This window comes from Phalangium opilio, unplaced genomic scaffold (genome assembly GCF_054372755.1).
Source record: "Phalangium opilio isolate 3A_F unplaced genomic scaffold, DU_Popi_V2 ptg000025l_1, whole genome shotgun sequence".
Classification (NCBI taxonomy): Eukaryota; Metazoa; Arthropoda; class Arachnida; order Opiliones; family Phalangiidae; genus Phalangium; species Phalangium opilio.
Window position 1 is genome coordinate 2,695,726 of NW_028324156.1, and position 17,092 is coordinate 2,712,817.

At 36.8% G+C, this 17,092-nt stretch overlaps 5 protein-coding genes across 8 annotated transcripts in view; 2 read left to right on the forward strand and 3 right to left on the reverse strand.

Annotated features, from left to right (window-relative positions):
• Positions 1–1,709, reverse strand: part of LOC149691713 (agrin-like) — a 390,035-nt gene extending 388,326 nt beyond the window's left edge. For both annotated transcript variants that reach the window (XM_089869112.1, XM_089869111.1), the window contains exon 1: positions 1,574–1,709. The gene's annotated coding sequence lies outside the window, so the exon portion shown is untranslated. The remainder of the gene's footprint in view (positions 1–1,573) is intronic.
• Positions 1,710–1,860: 151 nt separating this feature from the next.
• On the forward strand, positions 1,861–8,639 carry wfs1 (wolframin ER transmembrane glycoprotein wfs1). 2 transcript variants are annotated; one of them, XM_089869120.1, is made up of 2 exons: positions 1,861–2,460; positions 2,594–8,639. In XM_089869120.1, exon 2 carries the CDS (start codon positions 2,617–2,619, stop codon positions 4,966–4,968), a length of 2,352 nt encoding a protein of 783 aa, XP_089725246.1. In that variant the 5' UTR covers positions 1,861–2,460; positions 2,594–2,616; the 3' UTR covers positions 4,969–8,639. The 2 variants fall into 2 exon arrangements, with proteins under 2 accessions (XP_089725246.1, XP_089725247.1); XM_089869121.1 differs by having other exon boundaries at positions 1,861–2,456.
• Ing3 (Inhibitor of growth family, member 3) lies at positions 5,145–8,593 on the reverse strand. 2 transcript variants are annotated; one of them, XM_089869127.1, is made up of 10 exons: positions 8,454–8,593; positions 8,146–8,192; positions 7,991–8,062; positions 7,825–7,919; positions 7,006–7,071; positions 6,833–6,929; positions 6,699–6,752; positions 6,337–6,626; positions 5,878–6,249; positions 5,145–5,822 (listed from the first exon to the last, which is right to left on the reverse strand). In XM_089869127.1, the coding sequence occupies exons 2-10, from the start codon at positions 8,171–8,173 to the stop codon at positions 5,706–5,708; spliced, it is 1,191 nt and encodes a 396-aa protein (XP_089725253.1). In that variant the 5' UTR covers positions 8,174–8,192; positions 8,454–8,593; the 3' UTR covers positions 5,145–5,705. The 2 variants fall into 2 exon arrangements, with proteins under 2 accessions (XP_089725253.1, XP_089725252.1); XM_089869126.1 differs by having other exon boundaries at positions 6,337–6,752.
• Positions 8,640–8,724: 85 nt separating the features above from the next.
• LOC149691726 (aminomethyltransferase, mitochondrial) lies at positions 8,725–11,814 on the forward strand. Its single transcript, XM_089869125.1, has 7 exons — positions 8,725–8,946; positions 9,054–9,437; positions 9,490–9,574; positions 9,632–9,777; positions 10,971–11,151; positions 11,211–11,327; positions 11,385–11,814. The coding sequence occupies exons 1-7, from the start codon at positions 8,725–8,727 to the stop codon at positions 11,600–11,602; spliced, it is 1,353 nt and encodes a 450-aa protein (XP_089725251.1). The 3' UTR covers positions 11,603–11,814.
• Positions 11,708–16,982, reverse strand: LOC149691727 (uncharacterized). Its single transcript, XM_089869119.1, has 11 exons — positions 16,567–16,982; positions 16,405–16,488; positions 16,156–16,335; positions 15,766–16,074; positions 15,475–15,699; positions 15,196–15,391; positions 14,061–14,248; positions 13,806–13,934; positions 13,700–13,721; positions 13,286–13,458; positions 11,708–13,204 (listed from the first exon to the last, which is right to left on the reverse strand). Exons 1-11 carry the CDS (start codon positions 16,651–16,653, stop codon positions 11,987–11,989), a joined length of 2,811 nt encoding a protein of 936 aa, XP_089725245.1. The 5' UTR covers positions 16,654–16,982; the 3' UTR covers positions 11,708–11,986.
• Between the last annotated feature and the right edge of the window lie 110 nt (positions 16,983–17,092).

Consider the following 17,092-nt stretch of genomic DNA (forward strand, 5'->3'; position numbering starts at 1 on the left):
AGATTTCCAGGTTTTTCCCCATATACTTAAAACATAAGTTTATGAGATATGTTCCTACCATAAGTATGACACTTCCTTTTACTTCCTAATTCTAAAGATTTACAGCTCGAGCTAGTTCTAGCAGAACGACAAGCGAGAATTGAAGTACTACACTCGGTAAAAATTGCAGTCCATCTAGGTCCTATTTAGTCTGACACAGGGTTCATACAACTTTTGGAAAACAAATTTCCCTGAGATTTCCAGGTTTTTACCCACATACTTCCCTGAATTTTCCAGGTTTTTCCCATATATGGAGTATCCTATGGAGCAAACGTTAACGAAGGAGGGGGGGGGATAAAGAGGACTATAACATACTAAAAGAGCAAACCCGGATCTCTAATAGAACCAGAGTTATGAGCCTCCAAAGTTTAGAATAGCGTAATGTTAATCCTAAGGAGGGTATGATTATGAACATTGTGCTTAATTACACAACCCCTGTTTGACGCACCTTTCCCTAATTTCCCTGAATTTTACTAAAAATTCTAAATTTCCCTGAGGTTTTTTGACAACTATTTATTTCCCTGATTTTTCCAGGTTTTCCCTGTTTTCCAGGTTTGTATGAACCCTGTTGGCCGTATCCTTTTTTATTTATTTATTTTTAAAAAAAAGAAAACGTGCTATAGAGAGGACTCTATCTCGATTACCAATCCCTTTAGAGATGATGTGTTTATGAAAAGATTGACCACCAGCATCCAATTATGAGGAGAAATGTATATTTTAGAAGAAAGATAAAGCGAACTCGACCAAAAATCCTTAGGAGCGCGTATTTTAATAGGCATCCGCCCAAGAACAAAATGTTTCTCATCTTCGAATATCGGTAGATATAATGACAAGCTAGATGTTAAAGCAGCCGCCGCGTTTTACACCAACTTGTATAGAGCATGCGGACATGCGGAGAGAAACCAACAATTTTGCTATATATATATATATATGGGCAAGTTAATTTGTTTTGCACCGCAGTGTGTTATATCTCTGCCCAACTAAAGGTCATAAGGGATCGAACGTGAAAACTCGAAGAAGGCAAACCTCTTGGTTGGTTCCTTCCCGCCTAAAATAAACTTATAACAAGTGGAGATATTGTTGACGTTGCTTTAAAATGGGGTCAAAGGTCACTTCACAAACTCTGAAGTTGAGAGTTTAAGCTATCCCTAAAAATCGTACGTTGTTGGCCAATCTCTAATAGACGACCTTCAACGTTCGTATCATTGAGAACAATTGTCCAATGACGTATGAATTACAATTCAATTTACCCAAAATTCATGGGCTCCTAGTTGTACTACGAGTGGCTAAAAGTGCGCCACATTTTAGGATAGAAAGAAATTAAACTGGCAATATTTTGGGAAAGGCATAAATAAACACGCTAATTAGCAATAACTAATTTAGTACTATATTGGAAAAGGGGACACTTTTTCCTTTGATAATAATAAAAACCGGCGCCCATTTAGAGGAAGAGGTTGCACAAAGCCCTTAACCAAACAATCAGGTAAAATGGAAACTAAAATAGATTATGCTTAAATATCTTTAGAAAACTTACCCGGATGGTTAATAACACTGTTCCAGCGATGAAGTCCAATTACCTCAACAATATCGTACTAATTACCGACATAACTAATACATATTCTAATGTCTATGAGGAGGTCCGAAGCAACCGCCAATTTCCTGTTGAAGTTTCGAAAATTAAAGATGGCGTCTCACTAGACCGGAAATTGAAAGAGGAAAATGTAACGCGCATGCGTCAGTTGCATCTTTTCAAACTTGCAACTATTACGTCACATCGTTCTAATAAGAAAACCACGTGGAAAGGCTTCATGTAAGAAACGAAACCCGGCAAATAACAATTAAACAAATAACTTGAAATATTTTCCAAGTTCTTTTATAACAAGACGGGGCTCAGGAAAGCGGTTTTGTTACTTCAATTTGTCCAAATACCTTTAATTAAAAAAATACCCCTGAAAATGGAAATTTCAGAAAAGCCCGCGAATTTGAATTTTCTTTTTCGCGAGATTTTATAGGTACCATCATAAAACCCTTCAGATTATCAGATTTATTTACTTATTGAAATGAATGATTGGTTTATGTTGTTGATAAAATTAATTTGGGATAATTGAGGCCAGAAAGGGTATCGTTGAAATTTAGTTGTCTTCCTTACATCGCTGAACGCAACATTTTTACAGAATTTTTCCAATCCAGATGACGCTACCAATCAGGGGTCTTAGGAAAGAAAACAAATTTAGGCGGGGAATGAGATGTTTATGTCCCCCTTTTTTACCCAGCTGGCACAGGCAGCCGTACTTTGAAAGACAGTGATATTCGTTTTTTTAATCAAATACATCTAGAAATAAATTATATGTTTTGAATTGATACATCTTATGTGTCGTGTTCATTGTTCAGTTGACTGACAGTCATTGAAGACCGGTGTATGTAAGTTTTTGCGATTTCTTGCATGATAAAAGGCGCGTGGGACGGTGGGAGTACAGTCACGAGCAACAAGTTCCTAAAAACCGGTAGAAGAGGGTTATATTTTGCAATGTACGGTGTTCTATATTTCTGTTAGAAAACTTAATCGTACACCCAAAAATGGAAGATGATAATAATGGGGGAAACCGTTCAGCATTATTTAAACGCGAAGGCACTTTTGAAATTCCTTCAATTGTAAACACCAATAACAACAACAATAAACCATTGGGTTTGCACCGTTTACGTTACCAACTAGCGACAGAAGGATGCGCTGATTCTCAGACATCCTTAGCCAAGTCACTACTTCAAGAAAAAAGTGATAGTCCAGCTGAAAAACGTGAAAATGAAGAATTGGCGGTACGTTGGTTACTTATGGCAGCTGGAGAAGGCCACCAAGAAGCCTTACGTCTCTTGACAGAATGCTACAAACTTGGTATTGGAATTACGTCAACAAATAAAAATGATGTCGAAAAATGTTTGAAGAGTACGCCGGAAGAAAAGGTAGCTCAGTACGTGGGTCAGAGACTTTTCAGACTCATGTCTTTTGATATCAAGGAACCCGTTCCTTTACCATACTTTAAAGGTAAAGTTGATAGTTTTCTAAGTGGTACTGAAATTGCTGATGAAGAACTTGAAAATATGGACCAGTCTTGCACTCATAATGTCACTGTATCAGTCGACCAAGTAGTTTCCTCCATACATCATAGTTTGATTGGCAAGAAACCGGAATTATTCATTTACAGTCCCATCCCATTGAAATGGAAGATAAATAACAAGGCCCTAGATTTTGTAGCGTGCAAAGGAGTACAATTACTAACCGGTGTGGAAGTTCTATTAAAATGTCTCTCAGACGTCTCAGTCATTCACGCTGTTCTTATTGTTGGAGTTGTCGCTGCCCTCTTCCTCGTCCTCCTTCCAACGTTACTTGTTGACCAAGCTCAAGATTTGATCGTTACAGCTACAAACTCCTGGATATCATGCGCCAGCTATATTGTTCTATCATTTTCTTCGGCTAAATTACTATACCGTCACCAAGCTGATAACAACGCCGCCAAATGGATTGACATAGTCAAGAAATTTAATGTCAAACTTAATATTCGTCCATCAAACCACTTCCAAATCGAACTACGACTATTTCTACTTCAAATTATCAGCGCCTTGTTTTTCTTCAGCTACACGGAAGACCCCTATGATTGGATTGTTTCCAGGCATCTGTTATTTCTGTCTTTGATATTCTTCGTCGCGACCAAACCAGACTCGCTATCGAAAATGTTATACGCCATACATTTTGTAATGGCGTTTACGAAATTTCACATCTTGCCTTACTCTTACCCAGATTGGAAAGAGCTTATAATCTTTAGTATTCGAGTTTCGCAGACATCGATGCTAAATGTATCACCAATCGCAGTTTTGTTGATACTATTTGTATCTCTACATTTATTCGTCCTCATTAAGAGCCACAGAAAACATTACATATTAAATTTATCTGGAATTTTATGGATGAACATTTTTCTGGGATCATTGTCTTCCATAACCTTAAGTGGAATGACATCCGACTGTATGCTCCTATCTTTGGTATACATGGGTTCCAGTAAGATATCTCATATCACAACGTATGGCGTCGGACTAATAGCGGAAAGCGCCATTGGATTAACAACGATGGGATCGGCATTTGGAATTGGCGCCTTCATTTTCATCATCTTATCAACCAAAGTATCGAAATTCCTTCAAACCAAGATGGAAAGCCACAAGATTATCGCTCTTTGTCTACTTATTCTTTGTCTCAGCGTGCTCTATTTGACCGCCAACAATAAACATCTAACGCAAAGAAATTTAAATAAACCCAGGAGGGAAATACTGTGGCCGGATTACGCTTTACAATGTCACCAACGAGCTTGGTCCGAATCGAATATGGCAAAAGTACAAATGGAATGCGATAAATATCAAGGGTACAAGATGACGGTTATCGGTAGCGTTGGATTAATTAAAAGGATTAAAAAGGAAAATCCGATAGAATCCATGATTATCCGATTCAGCAAAACGATACAAAGTTGGCTTCAATTCGTCTTCCAGGAAGATTTAATTTCTATCGCAGTCAACAAATTATCTCATTGTTGCTTAAGGAATTTCGCCTCTAATCAATACGAAATGAGAGTGCAATTAAAAGGAACGTTTAGAATGGAAGCCGAATTGTCATTCAGGGTAAACGATGTCTGTGAGAAATTCGTCACGTCGTTACGCGAAAATGACGATGTAAAAGTAACTGGAACATTGCTGGAGGAAGGGTTAGGTACTGATCGACCCGTATTGAGTTTATTACAAGGAAAATGTTTATCCTGCGTTGAAAAGCTAATTTGCAGCGCTGCTAAATTGCCAAATGATATAATTAATCCTATTTCTGCCAAGAATACAACGGCTATTAACGTATCCAGCTTCTTCTTGGAACCTTTTGCCTTTATTTCCGGTGTTTAAAAAATAAATAATAAGCTTATATTAAACAAAGAAATAAATATTTTCATTTAAAGTTGTGTTAATGTTACCAAATTAATTTATTTAATACGTTTTAAATTAATTAATCGGTTTAACCTTTGTTATTAATTTGAGTATTTTAATTTTAAGTAACCGGTATTGTTGTAAAGAAGGCCAAATTAATTTAATGTTGTTTTTAATCTCATTGGAAAGAAAACAAATTTACAGAATAAAAACTTAAAGAAAAATGTTTCGGTAATCTCGTCTCGTTTATTATTAATTATAATTATAAAAAAGGACTTCAACATTAAAAAAACTAAACAAAAACACAAAAATGAACCCGTTTTTGTTGCAATTTTAAAAATTAGCTACGACAGCAACGCAACCTTTACAAAAACATGTTTGTTTGTTTTTTATCACAACTTGAATCAAGACAATTTAAAATATTGTTTATTGTCTTTGAGCTTGTTTTTCTTCTTTTCTTCTTAAAATTAGTCAAATTTGAAAAAAGTTGTTCAGTTTTGAAAAAATGAGCTTGCTATTTTTGTTTTTCTTTTAGGTAAATGACCAGACACTCGTTATTTTGTTTTTTATTGTTACAACCACACGATTATCACGTTGAATTTATTTATTTTGAAGTAGCCTAATTGAGGACACCTAGATTTAGTGTAAAGCATGTGTGTTGAGTGTTTGTCAACAAACAAACAAAGAATTTTCGCCTTTCAAGAGCTTTCATTCTTTTATTTTTCTTTACGTCCCCGACGTTTCATAGCTGAAGTACATTGTGGGCAAAACCATTTGCCTTTAGGGGGTTGGGTAATCCCCACGCATGCGTAATGGAACCATTCAAAGGGGCACTGTAATAAAAAATTGATTAGGTAAAGGCGCCATTAAATGTTTGAAGGTAATTACGTCTTCATTGTCGCAAGCCACCATATCTCCGTAAGAAACTTGATTACAGATACAGTATCTAGGTTCGTTAGGATCTTCGAATAGTATTTCCGATACGCTGTCGTCAACCACGGAAGAATCTTCCGAATCGTCTAAAGTGGGCGGAGCTATAATTTGTTGTTGAGTGGCTCTAGATTGTTTCTTTGTTCTGTTGGTTTTAGTCGTTGTTGCGGTGGCTGCTACGGGTTCGGGAGTTGTTGCGCTACTAGTTCCCGCGTTTACGCTCGTTAGGGAACCTATTTCACGACTACCGAGTGTGAATTCGCGACCGAGTCCCGAGTTAATGGCTTCGTAAGAGGCTTTCAAGCTAGCCGTTCTACGACCTTGTTGCATCTGTAATTTAAACTTTCGTTAATTTCCCCCATTTACCTCGGGCCGTTTTAAAGATGTTTTAAGATAGTAAAATAATATTTTCATTACCACCTGCTGCGTGGCCGCAATCGCTTGGGAGGCTGCGGCGGCGATAGCGTTACTACCAACTGCTAAATTATAACCAAAGGAGCTTTGGCCGAGTAAAGCCGTTTTTTCGGGGACACTGCCTAAATTACTTTGTACCGGTGTTACTGTATTTCTATCTAAGCTGCCCGCGCTTCTAACTATAGCGGCCGGAGATTCTCTTACAACTTCTGCGGCGATTATCGTGTTTAGAACCTTCTCCGTAGGCACGCGTTTTTCTGAACCAGCGAGACCCTGAGTTGGCATTTTTCTCTCTACAAATTCATTCCTTTTCATTAGCAAACTGACCAATGACGAATTGGAATTTTTTTCTTTTTTTCGTTTACTTTCTCCTTTGACACTATTGATTGAAGGAGGGGGGTTATCTAATTCCAAGGACCCTGCCAAAGAACACAACCATAATTTGAGAAATATTATTTTTTCCCCCACCCCAAGTTATATGCTTTGGAGTTTGATTTACGTCTTTCTAATATTTCAGTTATGCCGGCATTATCCGCTTCTAATTCCATCTTAAATTTTTGTAGTTCTTGGTCTAATCTTCTTAGATATCTATCAACCTTTATATTAAATTCAAACATAATTTAGCTTTCAAATTCCTCCCAGGTCTCTCTCGTGGCTCCTTTGAAAATTTACCAAATCATATATTTGATTAGCTATTTGGACCTTCTCGTCAGCGTCTTCTAAAGCTTTATAGTAGTCCTGAAACATTATTTAAAGTTTAACAAATTCAATAACATTCTTCAGGCACTCTTTGGGCACTTTAATTGGCCTTATTCCTGATCAACGCCACCGAGGCGTAGCGGCGACTTTTGGAACTATAATAATACGGTAGCCAATTAGCCTTATTCCTGATCAGCGCCACCTACCCATAGCGGCGACTTTGAGAACTACTGTAAGCGGCAAGCCAATCAGATGTCGCTAAAATCTGGTGACGTCACTGACTGGCACTCTCGGGTCTTACCAAAAATGACGTCACCAGATTTTAGCGACATCTGATTGGCTTGCCGCTTACAGTAGTTCTCAAAGTCACCGCTATGGGTAGATGGCGCTGATCAGGAATAAGGCTAATTACAGGTGGCGCTGGAGTCGATGTACTCTGATGGAGATCTGTTATTTTTTGTTTTGATTATTACACTTCAACTTCAAAAAACATGTTTTAACTAATTATTATTAACCTAATAATCTCCAAATAGACCAAAATCGAATGAAAACTTACTCCGAAAGTCTTATTTCATAATATTAGACAGAATAAGAAAGGTAAAATCAACTTTTAATACTCTTGAAACCATATCGCTTGTTAAGCCTTGGCTATTCAGATCAACAAAACATAGAAAATAACAGATCCATCGACTCCACCGCCACCTGTAATTGGCTACCGTATTATTATAGTTCCAAAAGTCGCCGCTACGCCTCGGTGGCGTTGATCAGGAATTAGGCCAATTGACTTCGTACTTGTCTAAGTTTCTCAAATTCTTTGGGGTCTGGCTTTTGTTTTTTGGCATTTGCAAAAAACTGCTTCACTCTTTCGTCCAGGCTATCCATGGCATCTGTTTTTAAAATTTGATTTGTATTTTTTAAGCTGTAAAAAAGGCCTGAAAAAATTAAATTAAAAACTAACTTTGAACTTGTAAATCCATTTCCCTCATTTCTGTAAATCTGTCTCTTAATTCCTGAGGTAAATGTTCTATCACTAAAAGAAAATACATACACAAAACATTTTATACAATGTTAAATGTTTAAAAAAACATAATTTTATTCAATTTTAAAACCAACTTTCGAGATAATCTTCCAGGTACAACATTTTTGGTTGTTTTATTAGCCTGTTTGCGTAAAAACCAAAAAACAACACAACATTACACTTTCATAAAACAACGTGGCTTAAGAGAATTTGAAACTTCGCGCCAATTTTTTAACATTATATTGATTGGCTGATATTATAATTATCCTTGTAAAATTTAACACGTGACCCTTTATCCGGGCACTTTCATCTCAGCCAATCAGGGTGCGGCTTCCCCAACAAGGATTTGGCACTGGGCGCCATGACACTCGGGTTTTCGAGTTGTAACTTATTTTTCACTTACGTTTCTCCACTTACGAAAGGACCTTCTTGGAACGATTCCGATAAATAAACACACTTTAGATTCGAGCGAGCGAATTTTTACGATGAAATTAACACGCTTAAAGTCCGTTATTTAAATGGGCATTCTTGGCCTCGGTAAAAATAAGGCAGAAATTGTTACTCGTTAAAATGGAGGTAAAGTGGCAAATGCGCTGACGTAAATTCTGTCGGCGTCAAACATTCTTTCTGCTAGGAGCGCTGGCGTCGAAAGTTCGTCTGCTCGAACGAGTAAAATGGCCACGTTAGGCATGAGTGAATTTTGCCGGCGTATTTTAAACGGTTTTACTCTTCGTTTGCATTTTAAAACATGTAAATCTATAAAATCCTCATCAAAATTTTATCATGGGCTTGCATTTTATGGAAACACAGTCGTAAATAAAAACTATAACCGAATTAGTACAATCAGAAACTCCGAAAGCCAAGGCTTACGATTTAGCAGCAGCCAAGCCACGCAGGTAAGCTTCGTCACCCTGAAACAAGAATCGAAACAAGTTCACTTCTTCATTTAAAAATAATAAAGAAGATACAATATTATTATTATTATTGAATAAACACTCTACAGATTCCACTTAAAAGAACGGTACTTTATGACTTCCATGTTAAAGAAAAGGGTAAAATGGTACCTTTCGCTGGATATGAAATGCCAGTTACCTATGGTGCTGTAGGTATTGGGGCATCACACATTCATACCAGGGAAAACCTGAGCATTTTTGACGTTTCACACATGCTTCAAATGAAAGTGTTAGGCAAAGGAAGCGTTAATTTTTTTGAAAGCTTAGTAGTAGCTGATGTTAAGGGATTACAAAAGAATCAGGGAACCTTGACATTATACACAAATGAAAATGGTGGCATAATTGATGACCTTATAGTCACAAAAGTAGATGATGACTTCCTATATGTTGTCTCCAATGCGGCTTGCGCTGAAAAAGATTTAAACCACGTCAAGGTCAGACAAACCGTCATAAATGGTTGTCATGAGTTAAACCATTTTTTCATAGAAAGCATTAAATACTTATCAAAAAAATGGTGGAGAAGAGGTGGTAATAGAAGTTATAAATGACCATGCATTAATAGCGGTGCAAGGTACACACTGTAATATAAAGTCTATAAAGACCTCTTATTTACAATACCATCTTTAAGGGCCAAAAATTACTGAAACACTTCAACCTTTGGTTGACTTTGATTTGTCTAAATTGTATTTCATGAATACCATTGTTGGTTCTTTGTGTGGAGTCCAAAAATGTAGAATCACACGATGTGGTTACACTGGGGAAGATGGAGTGGAAGTTTGTAGCGCCCCCTTTATTAAAGAAACAATAGCTTATAATTAGGGGTGTGCTGGTACCAGATACCAATTGGGTACCCGCCCTGATAGGGAAAATGATTTTATAGGGAGCTAACAACTGGCTAGGGGGAAGAGATAGTCTGGCGTCACGCAGCCCCCCCCCCCCTCTGGTTGGCATTTTTGCGTGTAGGATACTGTTTCCTACCGTTAGGGGGGATGAAACTCCAGTAAGAGATAGAAGGGTGTGATGTTTCAGGGTCCCTATTGGGATACCAACTATGGCAAACTACTAGGGTAGTAAAAATACTCCCCCATTATCCCTGTAAAGCTGAAAACGGGTTATTTGCCAGTAGAAAAATAGGAATCGGAGGTGAAAGGGGACCACCCACTGTCCAGTTTAGAAAGACTCCGAAATTTAAAGAATGACAAAAGGCCCGTGAAACACCGTTTCAAGGTCAAATTTAGTTCCCATACCAGTTTCTTTCTGAGACAGACTAGAATCACCATTCACCACGCAGCGCGGCACACCTATATCATCCCATTGTCAGTATTCTGTATTGAAATAAGACTAAGAGTTAAGAAGGAGAAAGGGGAACCAAAAGTTAGAGATAGCATCAAAGGGAAAAAAATTGAGAAATACCATGCATTCAAGAACCTAGCGCTTGAGGATTGAGATATAACAGTAAAAGCAGTGTACTGATAGAAGCATGAAACGAGCAAATAATATAAAAAAAATTAGGTACCCACGCTTTCTAACTTGAAATACCCCACTGTTACCCAACAACCAATTTTCAGCTAAGCCTAATTACCCGAATACCCGACAAAAAAAAATCGGGTACCGGCCCGATACCCGGAAACAATATGTATGATCCCCCCCCCCCAGATACACGAAAACCATGTGTCCCCCCCCCAGATACCCGAAAACAATATTATGATCCCCCCTCACCGATACCCGAAAACAATATGTGCGTTCCCCCTTGGTTACCCGAACACAATATGTATGATTCCCCCCCCTCTCCGATACCCGAAAAAAAAATCTGTATGATTCAAGCACGACCCCCCCCCTTCCCGATACCCTAAAACGATATTTATGATTACCCGAAAACCCGTTTCGAAATTGAAAACATAACTACCCGCACATCCCTACTTATAATTGAAACCAGCTAAAGAATCTAAAGATACTCGTATTAATAGCTTTCAATCCCTGCTAATGAAACCCAACACATTGTTGAAACATTGCTCAAAAACGATGTAGTAAAATTAGCGGGTCTCGGTGCCAGGGATACATTGAGACTAGAGGCTGGACTTTGTCTGTATGGCAATGATATCAGTGATGAGACTACCCCAATTGAAGCGGGGTTAGCCTGGACAATTGGTATTCATTTTAAATTTAATTCGTGGTTGGTTAAGCTCAAGAAGTGTTTGTTCATGAAGGAAAGAGAAGAAAGGTTGAAGGAGGGTTTCCTGGGTCCGAAATTATATTAGGACAGCTTAAAAATAAGCCTGCGAAAAGGCGAGTAGGTTTTGTTTCAACTGGTGCGCCTGCCAGGGGTAAGATTCTTGTACAAGCTATTCAAGTTAAGTTTCAGAACTTACCTGTGATTTCAGCTCATACACCTATTCTCAATTCTGTTGGCGAACAAATTGGGGAAGTGACAAGTGGCGGTCCGTCACCGTCACTTAAAAAGAACGTGGCTATGGGATACGTTGATACTAAATACGCTAAAAATGGTACAAAAGTTCAATTTGATATACGGAAAAAAATGGTGGATGCCGAAGTTTCCAAGATGCCTTTCGTTCCTGCCAAATACTATATGGGGAAATAAGGGTTTTCTCAGAGTCACTAGTCAATATTTGCACCAGTACTTACAAAGACTTTAAAAGTGCCACAAACATATTTTTTTATAAGAAACTTTAATTACTAACTAACAAAGTTTAATACTTTAAAGGATAACCACTGAAATTTTATGGTATAATGGCTATACAATTGTTATTTGTTAAATAAATATTAAAACTTAAAGAAATAATATAAAACAAATGCATTTTTTCTTTTTTTGTTAATTAAAAAATAGTTTAATTGCAAGTGTTGAAACGTATCAGGTCAATAAATTAGCTCAGAAACCAACCTAACTCAACTAACAAAATAACTTGTTAAAAATTGAAGAAAGAAATGAAAAATTGTAGGGATCAAATCATCAAACACATTTGAATTACATTTTCTGATTTCGAGAAGACAAAAACGCTTCCAAAAACCTACTTCTCGCCTCCCTACAAAGAAATCTAACTTTCAACGATGAATTTCCTTCAAAATCTATCAATAACCAATAACCACACGTGTATAACTCGTGCAGAAAACAAGAGTTCTCCGTAACAGTCGCGCCACTGTTATCCGTTTTATTACTCGGACAACATGAGTGGCTAGCTCCAACATCCTTCATATGAATACCCTTTACGTAACTATCCACATCGAGCTTTAATAACATCTTAAAAGGACCCGCTGTACCTTTCAAAGACAGTATAAGAGATTCTTCCATGATTAAAACCAAATTTTGCGTCACAACGAGAAACGTTAAGGCATTCTGTCTCTTTTGCCAATGTTTCGAGGGTCCGGAGGGATCATCTTCAATTACTTCCACTTTGCATATTACTTCGCAAGCCAATATTTTTAATCTGGGACCAAAATGTCCCGCCAAGACGCTACCAGTTTGTTTATCGTAATGTATCGCCGCGTGTTGAAAATGATCGTAAATGTCCTCTAACGCGTATTTACTTTCAATTTGAAAACCATAATGGCTTCTCAGTTTGCTTATAAGTCCTTGCATATGTCCTTCCTTCGTATAAATGACGATTTTTTGAGTTTCCTCCAATCCGGAGCAATGAATTTCCAGATAGTTATTGTTGTAACCGGTCACGGCGTATTTGACATTGTTGGCTTGTAATCTTGTGTCCAATTTAAGAACAATTTCGGGTTGATTTTGAAGAAAATCCTGCGTTTTTTGGCAATTAAAGTTACGTATTTCGAGGATGTAAATGTTATTAGAAGTTAGCAGAAAACAAGCCGGGAATCTCTTCAGTTGGTAGTCGTTGCCCGTTACTATTAAAACCCACGTTGACCATACAGGTGTTTCGCAAACAATACGGTTCTCCTCATCTTTTTCAATTTCCTGTAAGACTTGAGAACGAAATTTGAAGATGGACAGAGTTATAGAATTGAGCCAATCCGGTAGAAGAATGTTTCCGTTTGTACTTCGTCCTGAATAATAGCAGCACGTTTGACCTATTCTTTCACAAGGAATTTCCCGTTCAGTTCTAGGATTTTCCGTAACACTCGATGATACTTCGCTCTTAGATTGTGCGAGGCCGCCACCGATTTCAGTCGCCACTTTCTTCGTCGTTGACTTGTTAGAATTTGAAATATCCAAACCAGGCTTCAAAAATGAGTAACCAACCAAAAGTTGTACCGGAAGTATTTGCGGAGAGACCTATAGATATAAGATACGCGACAATACCTTTCTACTTTCTTTTTGAAGTTGATTGAGTAATCTGAGCCAATCATTGCCGCCTAATCTCCTTAACGCTGCCACTTGCTGTCGAAATTCTTCAGTGTGGGGGTCGAACTGGATGCTGGAGCACTCTGGGAAATCTGGTTGCTCGTTTCGACTCTCTCTCGGGTAGACGACCTCTGTTTTTAACCAACCATAAGATTTTAAGCGAAAAGGAGACTATAAACTCCTTAAATTGCCTTTTTGGGTTAGGGGGGCTATAACAAACCTTCTTAATATCAATCGGGAAAGCGTAAAGTAAATAAAATTAAGAATTGAATAGATAATTCAACGATAATTGGATGGAAAAATTGGAATGGGATGTAATGTAAGTAAATATAATATTAACGTTTTGGGAAGAAATACATACGTTGTATCTACCTGTATTAGTCGTGGTGTCAATCTGAGGATTCAAAAATTTTATTTATTTAATTAATTACAGAGTGAAAAAATGGAGGGCCATATAATTATATTAAGTTTTATGTACCCTAGGGTTTGAACTGTCATAAAACGAAGAATGTCTCAAAATTCGACCTTCTCTCGCAGCTTGAAGGGCTTGTAAAACTGATACAGTGTCAAGCTCTTTTTGAGTAACTTTTTGTTTATCCAGAAGAATCTTTATAACAACAAGGAATAATTAAAGTTTATTTACTAAACACTAAACTACAGAAATAAATTAAACAATTAAGTTATAAATAATTAAATATCAAATATCACAATTTGGTTTAGATTGAATACGCACTTCAGCTGCTCTAGGAACAAATGCCAATAAAACGTTGGGCCGGTAATCCAGAACACTCGTAACTGGATTGGATGAGAGATTCAAATCCTCTAAACAAGGCAAACTCCCCAAATTCTCAACTTCCTTAATTTCAGAGACTTGATTTTGACTTAAATCCAATTTAATCAGAGAATATAATCGCGATAAACCTAATAATTAATTAAAAATAAGATCATTAAATGATTATTCATTTTTTAAGATCATTATTTTAACTAACATAACATTATTCCTTAAAAGAATGGCCTTTTACTAAATATAAAAGGAAAAATATAAAAAAAAAACAATAAGCAATCTCTTATTACAAAATAATCAGCATTTAAAGGGAGGGTGAAGTAGAAAATCAAGTGATTTTTTATCGATTCTTCTACTAATTACAAGACCAGTCTGCATAGTCAAACATTCAGGAAATACCAATTCCGAATGATTTTAAAATTCAATTTAGGTTCAGATTTTAAGGATAATTTTAAACAAGCCCCTCCGACCAATCGCGTAACGTCCTGCCTTTTTATTAACAAAATTCTCGTGGCACGTTCCGTGTCTCGCGCCACGATTGCCACGTCGCGCGCAAATTTTATCAAATCTCGTGTTAAATTTCATTCGACACGGAACTTGCCACGAGAATTTTGTTAACAAAAAGGTAGGGCGTTACGCGATTGGTCGGAGGTCCTTCTTCAAAATTATCCTCAAAATCTGAACCTAATTTGAATTTTAAAATCGTTCGGAACTGGTATTTCTTGAATGTTAGACTATGCAGACTGGTCTTATAATTAGTAGAAGAATCGATAAAAAATCACTTGATTTTTTACTTCACCCTCCCTTTAATTTGTCTTAAAAACGAGGACTACTGCGCCGCCATTGCTTTAATGACGTGACGTGACGTCTGATAGCCACCCCTAAAGGGATTGGTTGAATTCTCACAGGCTGAGAGAGCTTCAATTTAGCAATGGCGGTTGACGCAGTAGTCCTCGTTTATCAGACTAATTAAATGCTAATTATTTTGTAATAAGAGATGATTTATTTAAATTTTAATATTTTTCCTTTTATATTTAGAAAATGGCCGTTCTTTTAAGGCATAATATTATTCCTTTAAACTTGCCTCTAAGACTAGAAATGTAGTTTCCAGCTAGAAGTAAGGTTTTCACGTTACCCAACCTAGTATGAAGGGCGTCCAAATGACAAATATGATTGTTTGAAAGATTTAAACGCGATAAATGCGGGAGGGATTCCAAATTTTCGACACTAGATATTAAATTAAAGCTCAAATCTAGAGATTCTAAGGATGGCAAAAGTTTCTGAAATTGTTTTAAAAATAATTTGTAAACCTAGCTGTATCTATTTCTATAGGAGTTGAGTTTAATTACAAAGTTTTAATTACAATGCAAGGGTCAATAGAGGTTATTTTGTTGTGGCTAAAATCAACTTGAACAACAGTACGCCACCATGGCCAATAACTTTGACTGTCCATTGGGGACCAGTGAGTGACGTCACCTAATAAGGCAGAAGCTAAATCTTCTAAGGAATTTCGGACTATTATTGAAGTCACTGTGTTTCTTAATGAAGATAAATCTTTCAGGTTTCCTTTTAAACAACTATCATACACCTTTGGTGGGAAGAAATTTAATTTGAAAACTTAACTATGATTATTGCTAATTATTAATTAGCTTACGGTTAATTTTAATAAGGATTTGAAAGGAGTAAGGTCATAGGGAAGACTATTTGGAATTATGTTGCTAGTTCCATACGCTTCGTTACTTCCTTTGATCGTTAAATTTTTCAACTCTGATATAAAGGCTAGTGCGTGCCCAATATCTTTTTTCTTGTCTCCTGACGCGCATGTTGGTTCTGGTAGTTTTAACCTTTCTGATAAGGCGTGTAATTGTAACGGAGACATTGAAAATTCACTGCCATTCGCTAAAATTTCATCTCCTTGGAAATATAACATCTCTGATAATTTATCTACAATGCATCTAACTTCCTAAAATTACAAATTTAAATTTGTTTATTTGACCATTGGTCAGCATTTTTAAAAAAAAAAAAAAATCGTGGTCTCACGTACGTAGTTTTGGAATTCCAAAAATGTAGATAAAGGATCAGGTAGAATTGATAAACGTTGGACAAGGGTTTGTAAGTAAAATTCTAATTCAGCTTGGCGTTTTACTATAAATTGATCGTTTTGATTCCCAAATATCTTTTTCTTTGGGAAAACTGATTTGTCTACTCCAAAATTGGCCACCATCTAAATGGTGATTAATTTTTATTTACGCGTAATTAATTAATTATATACATCATTTCTCATATAAACAACCTTTTCATGGAGGTCTCTAAACTCGCTATAACGATGTTGACATGTCCAAGTAAATGGGGAAACAAGAACTTTAATCTCATAGACCTTATATCAATTTATCGTAATTAAAGTTAAATACTTCCTGTTTATTAAGTTTTGATTGATTGCCGCCGATTTACTTACAGTATAGCCATCTCTCTGTATCGCGGATGTTATTTTGAAAGATTCTTGAGCACTTACGGTAGAAGTTACTGGCAAGAATAATGCCATTTGTTTACAGATGGTCTTATTAATTTGGGAATGTTTATTTTATAATACACTTTCCAATTAAACTTAATAAATAGGCGTTAAAATTCATTCGATCTCTTTGTTATGGGGCGGGAAGCCGAGGCGCAAAGTGACATCACTTCCGGCTTCTAATATCGCAGTTGTTTACATTTTTTTATGAGTGTTCATTTCATTTCAAGGTCACGTAATAGGCCAAATTGCAAGGTGCGTCTCTCTCCGTTGTGGTTGATGAGGTAGGGCTTTAAAAACAAAGCCCTACTTACTCTGTGAAAGTTGGCAATGCTATGTTCTTACAAGGCACCAGTGAAATTATTGCAAAAAGATACCGATAACGTTGGTAATACCGTTGCCTACGTTAATCAAGGCCTGTGCGCGGTAGCTTCGAAGGGGGGGGGACTTTTAAGAAACGTGACTTCTTATT

Bases quoted from the DNA above. Each gene is read 5' to 3' on its own strand.
- wfs1 (XM_089869120.1), top strand. From the start codon at position 2,617: ATGGAAGATGATAATAATGGGGGAAACCGTTCAGCATTATTTAAACGC.
- Ing3 (XM_089869126.1), bottom strand. From the start codon at position 8,173: ATGTTGTACCTGGAAGATTATCTCGAAA. The intron at 8,063-8,145 runs GTTGGTTTTAAA...ATTTTCTTTTAG, and splicing joins CCTGGAAGATTATCTCGAAA to TGATAGAACATTTACCTCAG. The intron at 6,930-7,005 runs GTAAATTTTCAA...TTTAATATAAAG, and splicing joins CTAATCAAATATATGATTTG to GTTGATAGATATCTAAGAAG.
- LOC149691726 (XM_089869125.1), top strand. From the start codon at position 8,725: ATGGCCACGTTAGGCATGAGTGAATTTTGCCGGCGTATTTTAAACGGT. The intron at 9,438-9,489 runs GTCAGACAAACC...ATTTTTTCATAG, and splicing joins AAGATTTAAACCACGTCAAG to AAAGCATTAAATACTTATCA. The intron at 11,328-11,384 runs GTAAGATTCTTG...CTGTGATTTCAG, and splicing joins AACTGGTGCGCCTGCCAGGG to CTCATACACCTATTCTCAAT.
- LOC149691727 (XM_089869119.1), bottom strand. From the start codon at position 16,653: ATGGCATTATTCTTGCCAGTAACTTCTACCGTAAGTGCTCAAGAATCT. The intron at 16,336-16,404 runs GTTGTTTATATG...ATCACCATTTAG, and splicing joins TTAGAGACCTCCATGAAAAG to ATGGTGGCCAATTTTGGAGT. The intron at 15,700-15,765 runs GTAAGCTAATTA...TTCCCACCAAAG, and splicing joins AATCCTTATTAAAATTAACC to GTGTATGATAGTTGTTTAAA.